A 13,653-nucleotide genomic window follows, 5' to 3' on the forward strand; every position below is an offset into this window, starting at 1 on the left:
AACTTGATGCCATCTGTGAAAATGCTGAAGTTAAAGAGAGGATGGCTTCTACAAATGGATAATTATCGTAAACACAACTCACTAGATGCTCCAGAAAATGTCTGGTTCCTTGGGGGATAAGGGGTGCAGAGATAGCATTCACATACAGGCCCTAGTATCTGGGGTCCTGTTCCAGATCTTGTATCAGCGCCCAGGATCATATTTTTTTTACCTCAGAAGTCATGCCTCAATGGTTTCTAACTAGATATTAGACCACAGCCTGTATATTGTGCCACAATGCTAAACAATTTAGACGTTGAAAATATCTATATCCCTGTGCTTCTCTGTAAATGAAAAAACTATACTAAAGTATAAATAAGCTAGAAAAAAACAAATTGCTAACCAAAAGAATTATGTGTTCTTTTCTTAACCATCCAAAGAGTTGGGATGTATGCTTTTGTGTTCACCCGAGTAAGCGCAAAGGCATCAAAGAGTTTGTGTATGAGGGATGACTGGTAGAGTTGTTTAGTCCACAACAAAGAACAAAGAGCAGTACTGTTTGGATTGTTGAAGGACAACAAACTATACTTATAAAATTGAATGCTGTTTTTTTTTCTTTGCATTGCTACCCCAACTGGGGTAGTCTAAGGAGCCTCCTTCTATATGTGCTTTATAACAGTAAGGCAACACTGTTCAAACTGTAGTCAAGATGGGTTCACAGTGTACAGTGTGCAGAATCCCATTGGAAACTATTTCTAAGCTGAATTTTTCCATTGGATTCTGCTGTGTGAATGGTGTTGAATAAAAGATTTGCACTTTTTTCTGTGCTTTGGAGCCTTTCCTGATTTAGGGTGCGGAAACCTGCTGCGAGTTACGCTACCATTGATTTAAATGGGTCCGTGGACAGTCCACAAATCTGACACTAATGCAGACTGTCTGTGGACCCATTCAAATCAATGGTAGCATAACTCACAGCAGATTTCCCGCAGCATGAAATCCGCTGCTAGTAACAGCGTGTGAATGCACCCTTAAGCTAGAAAATACTGATCAAAATACTGTGAACACAGACTTAGAGAGATACATGTTGTCCCTTTGGCAAAAGGCGCTTGTATATGCACTGTTGCAATCATTTCCATACAGAATGCAAATATTAAAGGTAGTTGTACTAACAGACTGCAAGATCACCTGTTAGAGTACAAAATCAAGTTGTACCTTTCCAGGAGCTGATGGTGATTACTAATATATAGAATTGCCCTTTTTTCTCCAAGTGTCAATGAGGTGGTGGCACAGCCTGGCATGCATTCCTACTTTGGCTGCATTCACATCTCCTTTTTACACTACGGGTGCGGGATCTGGCTGGGGGAGGAGCAAACCGGGCTCTCCCATACCCCAGCCGGACCAGCGCTGAACTCCATTCACTTTAATGAGCCGACCGGAGTCAAATGGTGACTCCGGTCGGCTCATTTTTTACCCGTTGCCAGTTTTGTGACCGGAACTAAAACCGTAGTATAAAACTGGATACAGAGTTCAGCGCTGGTCCGACTGGGGTACGGGAGAACCCGGTTTTCTCCTCCCCCAGCTGGATCCGGCACCCGTAGTGTAAAAACGAGATGTGAATGCAGCCTTACCTTCACTTCCCAGCCCCTCCTTCCCAGAGCCCTGTACACCAGTGGAGCTGGGAAAAGAGGGTGAGCAAGGAAGTGTGCCAAGCTGTGGAACTTGAGCAGTTTGGTCCTGCCTCCTTGACACTTGGCCCCATCTCCAACACCGTCAGTTTCATAAAAGGTAGATACCCTATCCAGATACCCTAACAGCTATCCAATAGTGTCTTCATCTCAAAGCAGAAAATACTCATTCCCTTTCAGAAAAATATATATGGGTTGAATGAGCTGTGAGTGGATCTGTTTTGTCCTCTTAATGTACCGCTACTGGCACCTTATCTATATACCGTATATAAAACTCAACATGTGTGTGTATGTATGTGTGTATGTTCCAGCTTCACGTGCAAACGGCTAAAGATATTAACATGAAACTTGGCACACATGTTACTTATATGTCAACAACAAACATAGGATAGGTCATTTAACCCTTACTCACCTCCCATTTGCCAGGGGCGGGGTTTTTGTTTAAAGTCCCATACAAGTCTATGGGAAATATATGTTACTGCATAACTTCCAAACGGTTGGAGATATTTCGATAATACTTGGTCACATGCTACTTATATGTCCACTTAAAATATAGGATAGTTAATTTAACCCTTAACTACCCCCATTTGTGAGGGTCGGGGTTTTCGTTTAAAGTCCCATGCAAATCAATGGGAAATGTATGTTCCCACATAACTTCCATACAGCTGGAGATATTTCAATACCTGGTACACATATTACAGGTCGGGATGGGAGGTCGAGATAGGAGGTCAGGATAAGAGGTCGGAATAGGAGGTTGAGATAGGAGGACGGGATAGGAGGACGGGAAAGGAGGACGAGATAGGAGGACGAGATAGGAGGTCGAGATAGGAGGTCGGGATAGGAGGTCGGGATAGGAGGTCGGGATAGGAGGTCGGCATAGGATGTCGGCATAGGAGGTCGGGATAGGAGGTCGGGATAGGAGGTCGGGATAGGAGGTCGGGATAGGAGGTCGGGATAGGAGGTCGGGATAGGAGGTCGGGATAGGAGGTCGGGATAGGAGGTCGGAATAGGAGGTCGGAATAGGAGGTCGGAATAGGAGGTCGAGATAGGAGGTCGAGATAGGAGGATGAGATAGGAGGTCGGTATAGGAGGTCGAGATAGGAGGACGAGATAGGAGGACGGGATAGGAGGACGGGATAGGAGGTCGGGATAGAAGGTCGGGATAGAAGGTCGGGATAGAAGGTCGGGATAGGAGGTCGGGATAGGAGGTCGGGATAGGAGGACAGGATATGGGGTTTGGATATGACAACAATATACGAAGATGGGATATGAAGTCAAAAGCTTCCTTCTTTGTTTATTTTCCTCCTCAACAAGGATTAGGAAGGAAAAACCGGGCAACGTCGGGTACTCAGCTAGTTGTAAATATTGAAGGGCAGACATATGTGACATCTTTAAAGTGTGCCTTCAGGGAGAGACATAACTGCAGGCTGAGTGGTCCAGTTGACAAGGCAACGGCACAATGCTGGCATGCATTGTGTACGAGTCCTATTAATAAGAATAGGACCAGAGCATGATACTCCCTTTTTTTTAACTAGAATCATAGTCTGTATGATCTCCATAGCAGAATCTAGAAGAACATCTTTTAGTTAGAAAACAGCGTAATGCAAAATGTGCGTCAACATTGTGTGTCGCCAGCTCTGACACAGCATGAGAATTCTCTTGGGTAAAGCATGTATAGACATAAGTGATTGATAACTAAACAGACCATAAAAAGGGGTGCACAAATGAGAATAGTCTGCGCCCAATCACCAAAGCATTGTGTACAAGACAAGAATGAATAATAATTATACAAAAGTCAGCTAAAAGCAGTCCTATTCTAAAGCTAAACGCTCTCCCTTGAAAATAGAAGTGGATGGCTTTTTTTGGCCTGTCCTTGTAAGAGATTTTTCTTTTGTCTACCTTCTTCCTGTTGAAGCTAATCTGTAAATAAGTGAATCATGTGGAGAATAACAATGCGCAAAAATCAAAGGGCAAACGCAGGCTGAGCAGTGTGCAGAATTGGGAAGGAGATTGCTAGAAATCCATTCAGTGGAGCACATATGACCTCGCTGTGTTTCTCACTCTCTTATCTCCGCTATTGTTTGGTGAGTCACATCAGTGAAATCTCCTTCACACTTAATACAATTTGCGTCTTAGGGTTCTTATTAATTGCCGCTATGTCTCAGACTTTTCAGCGCGTTTACTTCTACCCACCCCAAGATGTTTTCCAAAAAACAAAGATTAACACCGTTCTTTTCCCTGGCACTAACATATACTTTATATCTTCTTCCCATGTTTCCGTGCCAAGGAAATGGTAATAACCCATAAACTATGTAGACCCGTACAATGCTCCTTTCAGAGCTGCATTGTCAACTATGTGATGCGCTCACATCTGCCTTCCATTTATGTGTACCTAAATCATTGAATTCTTTTTTATGGTTTAATAAATAATTTAAGGAAAACTTTGCTGTAAACACACTGGAATGCTTATTTTGCCCTTGTTCACATTTGCGTCAAATACTCCATTAGGAGTCTACGCCGCAGATTCCATAAAAAAAATACAGGACAAAATAGCAAATCATTATTTTTGTCCAGTATACCACCATACACGTGTTAAAAACTCAATGGACTCTTAGGCTATGTTCACACGATAGAATTTAGGTGCGAAATTCTGCATTACAATTCTGCACGGATATTCCGCAGCAGCAGAGTCCCATTTATTTCAAATGTTCACATAGCAGAATTTCCGCGCCAAAAACATCAGGCATGAAAATTCCAATTCCGGTGTCCGCAGAAAGAGTAAACATGTCTACTTTTTCTATGGACTCTTCACTAAATGCACTGCTGTCTATTCCCGAGTGGTCTGAATTCAGGAGAATGTCCGCAAGGAGAGTCTCTGCACAGACATTTCCCTGTGTGAACATAGCCTTACTGTAACTAATCATTTGTCCATGGCTATATACAATGAATAGCAACGATTGACTCATAAAATGAAATGACATACGTCTGCAATATACTAATATTTAAAGAGACATTAACCAACACTGCTGAATTATATCTAGCACAGAACCTGTGGGGGGAAGTGCATGAGATCCAAAAGGAGAGTTAATCCAGATTTATCAATCTATCTGAGACCTAAACGGTGCATAGCAACAGTTAAAGGGGTACTCCACTGGCCAGCGTTCAGAACATTTAGTTCCGAACGCTGTGCGTGCGTGCGTTGCGGTGGTCGACCATGCCCCCTCATGATGTCATGCCCTGCCACCTCAATGTAAGTCTATGGGAGGGGGAGTGATGTCAAGAGGGGGCGTTATCGACCCCCGCAGCGTGCGCACAGCGTTCAGAACTAAATGTTCGTCCGAGGGGGCGTGGCCGACCCTGCAGCGGGCGCACAGCGTTCAGAACTAAATGTTCGTCCGAGGGGGCGTGGCCGACCCCGCAACTAAAGGTTCCGAACACTGGCCAGTTGAGAACCCCTTTAAGATAGAAATGCTGAGCTGTGATTGGTTGCTATGTTCAGGTCAGACAGTTTTAGTCTTCTAAGTCTGGGGGAGATTTATCAAAACCTCTCCAGAGTAAAGCTTGTTGAGTTGCCCATAGCAACTAATCAGATTGCTTCTTTCGTTTTTGAGAGGGCCTCTGAAAAGTGAAAGAAGCGATCTGATTGGTTGCTATGGGCAACTCGGCAACTTTTTCTCTGGACAGGTTTTGATAAATCTCCCCCAAACTCTGGCCCTCCAGACATTGCAAAACTTCAACTCCCAGCATGCCCGGACTGCCGTTGGCAGTCCGGGCATGCTGGGAGTTGAAGTTTTGCAACATCTGGAGGGCCACAGTTTGAGACCACTTCCTTAGATTAATAAATCCAAACAAGTCTGTCAGTTTTACCAGCAATCTTCTTAGTAGTACAGAACCAGCATAAGGAATATGTGCACGATACCAGCGTACAAATTTAACCCTGCAGTTGAGGAGACTGTCCACTTAGCAGGTGCTGGAAGAAACAGAAAATGTGTGGTGAAATGGTGGCTGACTGGACAGCTGCTGCCGTCTCTCCTATCTATCTTTCAACAATAAGCTAGTGGATTATAAATAGTAGTGGCAAGTAGTCAAATTCCAGATATCATGTTTGGTCACCATAGGCAACTACTCTTTTTTTTTTCTTCTCTGCACTAGTTATGCATGACCTTTGCTGAGATTTACGGTTATGCTTTGTTCACCGGTCTGGCCAAACTTTTGTATTCTGTGCACCATCCAAAGAAACAATCCAGAATGCTACATCTAAGGGTTACTGCAGTAGTAAGGAGGACTCGTGCGTTCTCACTTCTCACTGCCCTGTACTGATATTAGTCAATTCCAGTTATTGCTTTCTGTCTTGTTTAAAGGGGTACTCCACTGGAAAACATTTTTTTTTTAAATCAACTGGTGTCAAAGTTAAACAGACTTGTAAAGGACTTCTATTGAAAAATCTTAACCTTTCCAGTACTTATCAGCTGCTGTATACCCAAGAGGAAGTTCTTTTCTTTTTGAATTTCCTTTCTGTCTGACCACAGTGCTCTCTGCTGACACCTCTGTCCATTTTAGGAACTGTCCAGAGTAGGAGCAAATCCCCATGGCAAACCTTTCCTGCTCTGGACAGTTCCTAAAATGGACAGAGGTGTCAGCAGAAAGCACTGTAGTCAGACAGAAAGGAAATTACTAATAAAGAAAAGAACTTCCTCTGGAGCATATAGCAACTGATAAGTACTGGAAGGATATATATTTTTAAATAGAAGTAATTTACAAACCTGTTTAACTTTCTGGCACCAGTTGATTTAAAAAAAATATTTTCTGCGGGAGTACCCCTTTAAGGATATTATAAGAGAATATGAATAAGCTTCAATCATGTTGTTTAGATTGCACTGAAAAAACAAATACTGCAATATTGAAAGAACTTTAGAAGGTTTTCTTCCTTTATCAAGAAGCACACATATTCTGTCCCCATAGCTGTTACTTGTAAATTTCTTAGCAGGTGCCACTAGAATGTCCAATACATATATATATAGCTCCATGTACAGCTCCTATTAAGGTAAATGGGAGTATACCATCAAAACCCCTACAGGTAGCAGCAAATTTCCCTTTTTTTAGGATATTTTTGTCAAGGTTCCTAAATATGGGTTTAAAAAGGCTCTAAAGCAGCCCTCAGTGTTTACAATATACTATACACCATTCACATTGCCAAAATAACCTATTTCACCTCCCTGTTCTCCACATTATGTAATAACCTGCAAATAACATTAATGCTTATGAAGAAATATAAAATCTCATCCCTTCCCAATATCGCGCCCTACCCCTTAATTCCCTGGTTGAACTTGATGGACATATGTCTTTTTTCGACCGTACTAACTATGTAACTCTGCTTCACACTCCCTCTATTGGGCCTAAATGCAGGCACCTATCACAGACCATATTTCTGAAGACTTGGCCATTATTTTAAAGGTAAAATAGACAAAATGATATCCTAATCCCCAAGTAGGAGCTCTATTTACCCCTTTTCTCCAACATTTCAAATAGTTTATTCTCAGCATCTGACCCAATAACAGAAGAAGACAGAAGGCTCTTTTCTCCTTACTCTACTACCAGTATTAGTGACAGTGCCTTTAACACCCTGTCCATTCTCTCTTCTTGGCTTTTATTATTCCCATAAAATATTTAACCCCTTCATGACCCAGCCCATTTTCACCTTCATGACCTGGGCATTTTTTGAAAATCTGACCACTGTCACTTTAAACATTAATAACTTTGGAATGCTTTTACTTATCATTCTGATTCCGAGATTGTTTTTTCGTGACATATTCTACTTTATGTTATCGGTAAAATTTCACTGATATTTGTATCCTTTCTTGGTAAAAAATCTAAAAATGTCATGAAAATTTTGAAAATTTAGCATTTTTCTAACTTTGAAAGTCTCTGCTTGAAAGGAAAATGGATATTCCAAATAAATTACATATTGATTCACATATATAATATGTCTACTTTGTGTTTGCATTAAAAAATTGACAAGTTTTTACTTTTGGAAGACACCAGAGGGCTTCAAAGTTCCGCAGCAATTTTCCAATTTTTCTCAAGATTTTCAAAATCGTAATTTTTCAGGGCCCAGTTCAGGTTGGAAGTGGATTTTAAGGATCTTCATATTAGAAATACCCCATAAATGACCCCATTATAAAAACTGCACCCCCCAAAGTATTCAAAATGACATTCAGTAAGTGTTTTAACCCTTTAGGTGTTTCACAGGAATAGCAGCAAAGTGAAGGAGAAAATTCTAAATCTTCATTTTTTACACTCGCATTTTCTTGTAGACCCAATTTTTGAATTTTTACAAGGGGTAAAAGGAGAGAAATCACCCTAAAATTGGTAACCCAATTTCTCTTGAGTAAGGAAATACCTCATATGCGTATGTAAAGTGTTCGGCGGGCGCAGTAGAGGGCTCAGAAGGGAAGGAGCGACAATGGGATTTTGGAGAGTGAGTTTTTCTGAAAGGGTTTTTGGGGGGCATGTCCCATTTAGGAAGCCCCTATGGTGCCAGAACAGTGGACCCCCCACATGTGACCCCATTTTGGAAACTATACCCCTCATGGAATTTAATAAGGGGTGCAGTGAGCATTTACACCCCACTGGCGTTTGACAGATATTTGAAACAGTGGACTGTGCAAATCAAAAATTTTATTTTTCATTTTCACAGACCACTGTTCCAAAAATCTGTCATACACCAGTGGGGTGTAAATGCTCACTGCACCCCTTATTACATTCCGTGAGGGGTGTAGTTTCCAAAATGGGGTCACATGTGGATATTTATTGTTTTGCGTTTGTCAGAACTGCTGTAACAATCAGCCACCCCTGTGCAAATCGCCTCAAATGTACATGGTGCACTCTCCCTTCTGGGCCTTGTTGTGCGCCCCCAGAGCACTTTGCGCCCACATATGGGGTATCTCCGTACTCAGGAGAAATTGCGTTACAAATTTAGAGGGTCTTTTTTCCCTTTTACCTCTTGTGAAAATGAAAAGTATAGGGCAACACCAGCATGTCAGTGTAAAAAATTTATTTTTTTGCACTAACATGCTGGTGTAGACCCCAACTTCACCTTTTCATAAGGGGTTAAAGAAGAAAAAGCCCCCCAAAATTTGTAAGGCAATTTCTCCCGAGTACGGCGATACCCCATATGTGTCCCAAAACTGTTGCCCTGAAATACGACAGGGCTCCAAAGTGAGAGCGCCATGCGCATTTGAGGCCTGAATTAGGGATTTGCATAGGGGTGGACATAGGGGTATTCTACGCCAGTGATTCCCAAACAGGGTGCCTCCAGCTGTTGCAAAACTCCCAGCATGCCTGGACAGTCAATGGCTGTCCGGCAATACTGAGAGTTATTATTTTGCAACAGCTGGAGGCTCCATTTTGGAAACAGTAGCGTACCAGACGTTTTTCATTTTTTGGGGGGAGGGGGGCTGTGAAGGGGTATGTGTATATGTAGTGTTTTTTACTTTTTATTTTAGGTTATGCTGGGCATGCTGGGAGTTGTAGTTTTGCAACATCTGGAGGTCCACAGTTTGGAGACCACTGTATAATGGTCTCCAATCTGTGCTCTTCCAGATGTTAGAGAACTACAACTCCCAGCATGCCTGGACAGACTGAGCATGCTGAGATTTGTAGTTTTGCAACATCTGGAAGAGCACAGATTGGAGACCATTATACAGTGGTCTCCAAACTGAGGACCTCCAGATGTTGCAAAACTACAACTCCCAGCATGCCCAGAAAGCCAAAGGCTGTCTGGGCATGCTGGGAGTTGCAGTTTTGAAACTCTCAGAGGCAGCAGTGAGATCGCTTTACGGCGATCTCACTGCTGCCAATGAAGATGCCGCACTGCTGCCGGAAACTCACCTCCGGGACGCAGCGCAGCCGGGACCGCACGGAGGACGCCGGGACCGCTCGGGACACCGCTCCGACGGGTAAGTGACGCCGGGGGACGGGTCAGGGACACTTAGCAGAGCGGTGTGTCCCCCGATCCCCGTGATCGGAACTCACACACCGCGCTGCTAAGTATTCTGATAGCGAAACGCTGCTATCAGCTAGTCAGATTTGACCAGCTGATAGCAGCGATCGCTGGGGGGGGGGGGGGGGGGGGGGGGACGAAACCCCCCGTGGTCGCATCTTTCCGGGCGCACCATCTTTCCGGGCGCTGCGGGATGCCGCGAGTAGCGGCAGTAAGGTCCATGACGTACCTGTATGTCATGGGTCGGGAACACCTTGCCACCCATGACGTACAGGTATGTCATAGGTCGGGAAGGGGTTAAAGGGGCACTGTGCCCCTAGACATCTTATCCCCTATCCAAAGGATGGGGGATAATACGTCTGTTTGCGCCGGAGGCTCGTGACATCACGGTCATGCCCCGCTTGTGACGTCATGGCCAAACACCCTCAATGCAAGTCTATAGGAGGGGGCATGACTGCCATCACGCCCCCTCCCATAGACTTGCATTGAGGGGGTGTGGCTGTGATGTCACGAGCGGGGTGTGATCAGGACATCACGAGCCTCCCCCCGCATCGCAAGTCATCCGGAACGTAGAGAAGTTCACCGGATGTCATGGGTGCCGCAGACGAGATTGCAGGGGTCCCCAGCGGCGGGACCCCCAAGCAATCACATATCTTATCCCCTATCCTTTGGATAGTGTATAAGATGTCTAGGGGCGGAGTACCCCATTAACTTCTCTCTTTCTTCTGGTATCATTCTCTCTTCATTTAAACATACCTCATTCCGAAAAACAAAAACATCTCTTGACTTGTCCTGCGCAACAAACTATCGACCTAAATCTAATCTTTCATTAATCTCTAAACTCCTGGAACGCTTGGTGTAGTCTTGCCTGATAAGCTTTTGCTCTGCTCTCTTCTCGATGCAACTAACTGTACTGTAGATCACCAACTCCTACTCAGTATGCTTGCAAACGGACAACTGGGGGTTAACTGGTGACAGCAACGTGGTGCATCAGCATGCACTTCCTATGGCCAACCATGCACGTCATGGGCACCCTAAACTCCCGAGGATAACTATGCAAAATGTATACTAGACCAGAGCTATCCATAAAAACCCATGCTTCCTGAGACTATTAATTTCCACTAATTTCTACTTTTCCTTGATCCTTAGGGGTCAGTTCTAGGTCCTTCATGCTGATGACACCTAGTTATATACCTTAGACCTCTACAAAACACTAGTGACTATCCTATGCAACACCAGTTAAGCTTACCATAACAATGTCCATGGGGATATCATCCATCTTTCACAGACCCATAATAGAATACCATATTGCACAGTTATGCAGCATTACATTTACTCACTGTCACAGCATGGTTGGCAGTCCTGGCATTATGCTGACAAACCAGAACGCTTAGACTCAAATAAGAAAAGTACTTAAACTCAAATAGGATAAGTACCCTCTCAAATAGGAAAGTGGTTCAGGATATAAAATAGTTAACTACAAGTAGACAATGGAACAAAGAACTATGGCATGTAGTTATCATCTGCATATCATAAGAAATTGTGCATCTGCGCCTGCCATATCTGGGGGCCTCTTGGAAGAGATTTTAAATGCACAATTAGCTTTGCAGCTTTATATAATGCAGCGAGCTGGTGGTCATACACATCTATTATATTCCTGCACTTACCACAGAGGGATACAAAGAGTGAATTGATTTTTCTATGCTGAAAATGCTGTGTAAATCACACATGTGAAGCTAAGAGATGTATCCGTGGAAAAGTCTTTGATTAAGGGTTGCCTTTCTGCAGGACTTATTTATACCTCACCTAAGCTTTACAGACAAGTTTATGGCGATGATACACTGTTCTTACCGGAAAAGCAAGGCCCTTTTGATACTACGGTTAAATCTCTCTGTTGTTTGCAGGAGGATCTCCTCAGGAAGCATTCATTTTGATAAGTGTCTCCATTTGATCCACACACTGGCACATAGTTAGTGTGGCACTGCAAAATAAAGAGGCATTTGTTAAACTAGTAGAAACAGGTAGTAGACTTCCTAAAACATATTTTTGTGCCCAGAGAACAATATTTCTTACATTTGCTAAGACTATTTACAGGTAATACCTTCTGCGCTGAGTTTAGTAGATTAAAAGAGAAAAGTCATACGATTGTCAGATTTTTTTTGTTCACCAATGCTGAGAGCTCGGTATCAACAAGAAATATTCTTAAGACAATTTAACATTGCCAAGCCTCCTTATTGCCCTCCACTCAGTACTTATTTGGTCTTGAGATACAGACATAAGATGCTAGGGATGTATTGCCTGATCACACCATATAAATGGCAGTATCAGTCAGATACTGTCTCTAGTATTCAGTTTACCGCACATGATTCAAAGTTAGTGGTTTGATGGCAGAAAGTAGGAAATGCTGATTTTTAGTAACTCACCTTGTTTAACCAGAAATGACCTGTCTCTAAAATGCTGTGTTAGGCTGCGTTCATATGGCCGTCTAGACCCGTCCCCCGTTCTTCTCCCACCAAAAAAAAACAACAAAAAAAACAAACAAACGGACTTCAAAAAGAAAAAAAAAAAGGACAATAACGGATGCAAACGGATGTTATCCATTTGGATCCGTTATTGTTCAGTTAATAAACAATAAAACATTTTTTTTTGTTCTGAGCAAGCAAAAAACGGATTGAAAAAACGGAAGCAAATGGATGACATTAAAGGTCCTCTGTTTTCCATAGACTTCAATGTTAAATTTACTGTATCTGTTTTTTCTTCCGTTTTTTGATGGGAGAAAAAATATTGCATGCATCGTCTTTTCTTCCATAAAAAAAAAAAATAGAAATGAGCGCAGATGGTTGCAAACGGATGTAAATGGATTGTAAAGAAAAATCCCATTGACATCAATGGGATTATTTTACAACCGGCAGATTAAAAGAAGAAATTGGGGCTCATGGTCATGAATATTGAACCAAAATGTATTTATTAATATATATATATATATATATATATATATATATATATATATATATATATAAGAATATATTATTCAGCATTATGTGCTGTGACTCACAGGGCCCTTGTGAGTCAACAGGGACATAAGATAGCAATATAAAATAGAAATATGTATAAAATATATAATGGCAAAAAGGGGCTAATAAAATAAAATAATAAAATGTGGCCACACACTATAATAAATACAACCTGGATAAAATACTGCGCAGTATATTGTGCTTTTTGTTCTGTTTTAGAACGCTCACTCTTATCATGTGACTCAGTTCAGTAAGTCAGTAATGTCCAGGTATGGTGACAAGTCTATGACTCCCTGATTCGGGAGTGTGGAAAGATGCAAAGTCTCTGTGCAATGTTATTAGTTGTACTGCAATATTAGGTAACAGTTGTGCAGGTAGGTGGATGGTACCCTGAGATGCGTGTCAGTTGTAGCCCATGTTCCTGGCAGGGAGCACGCTGTTAGAGACTCGGCAGTCTCCTTGATTTACAGCGCAAGCGGCAGTGGGCTCCGGTTGTGTGGACTGCAGCACTTCTCCTGGATGCAGCAGTAGCAGATCCTTGCGGTGTCCTCATGATTGAGGTAGCGCCCCTTGTCACGGGTTGATTGGCAGGTCTCAATATTGTAGGTAGTAGTGGTCACTGGGGTAATAAGTAGATGGACGTGTTTCAGGACCTCCTTAGGTCCTTTCTTCAGCAGCTAGGTATAGTGTGACACTATACCTTTCTGCTGAAGAAAGGACCTAAGGAGGTCCTGAAGCGTGTCTCAACCTGCACAACTGTTACCTAATATTGCAGTACAACTAATAACATTGCACAGAGACTTTGCATCTTTCCACACTCCCGAATCAGGGAGTCATATACTTGTCACCATACCAGGACAGTACTGAATTGAGTCGCATGATAAGAGTGAGCACTCTAAAAAACTCTAAAACAGAACAAAAAGCACAATATACTGTGCAGTATTTTATCCAGTTTGTATTTATTATTGTGTGT

The 13,653-nt window shown here is 42.6% G+C and overlaps 1 protein-coding gene across 1 annotated transcript in view; it reads right to left on the reverse strand.

The window, feature by feature from the left end:
• Positions 1–13,653, reverse strand: part of TMEFF1 (transmembrane protein with EGF like and two follistatin like domains 1) — a 230,362-nt gene that overhangs the window by 95,276 nt on the left and 121,433 nt on the right. The window contains exon 3 of the mRNA XM_056520902.1: positions 11,518–11,647. Coding sequence (XP_056376877.1) covers positions 11,518–11,647 — 130 coding nt within the window. The remainder of the gene's footprint in view (positions 1–11,517; positions 11,648–13,653) is intronic.

This window comes from Hyla sarda, chromosome 5 (genome assembly GCF_029499605.1).
Source record: "Hyla sarda isolate aHylSar1 chromosome 5, aHylSar1.hap1, whole genome shotgun sequence".
NCBI classification, from domain to species: domain Eukaryota; kingdom Metazoa; phylum Chordata; class Amphibia; order Anura; family Hylidae; genus Hyla; species Hyla sarda.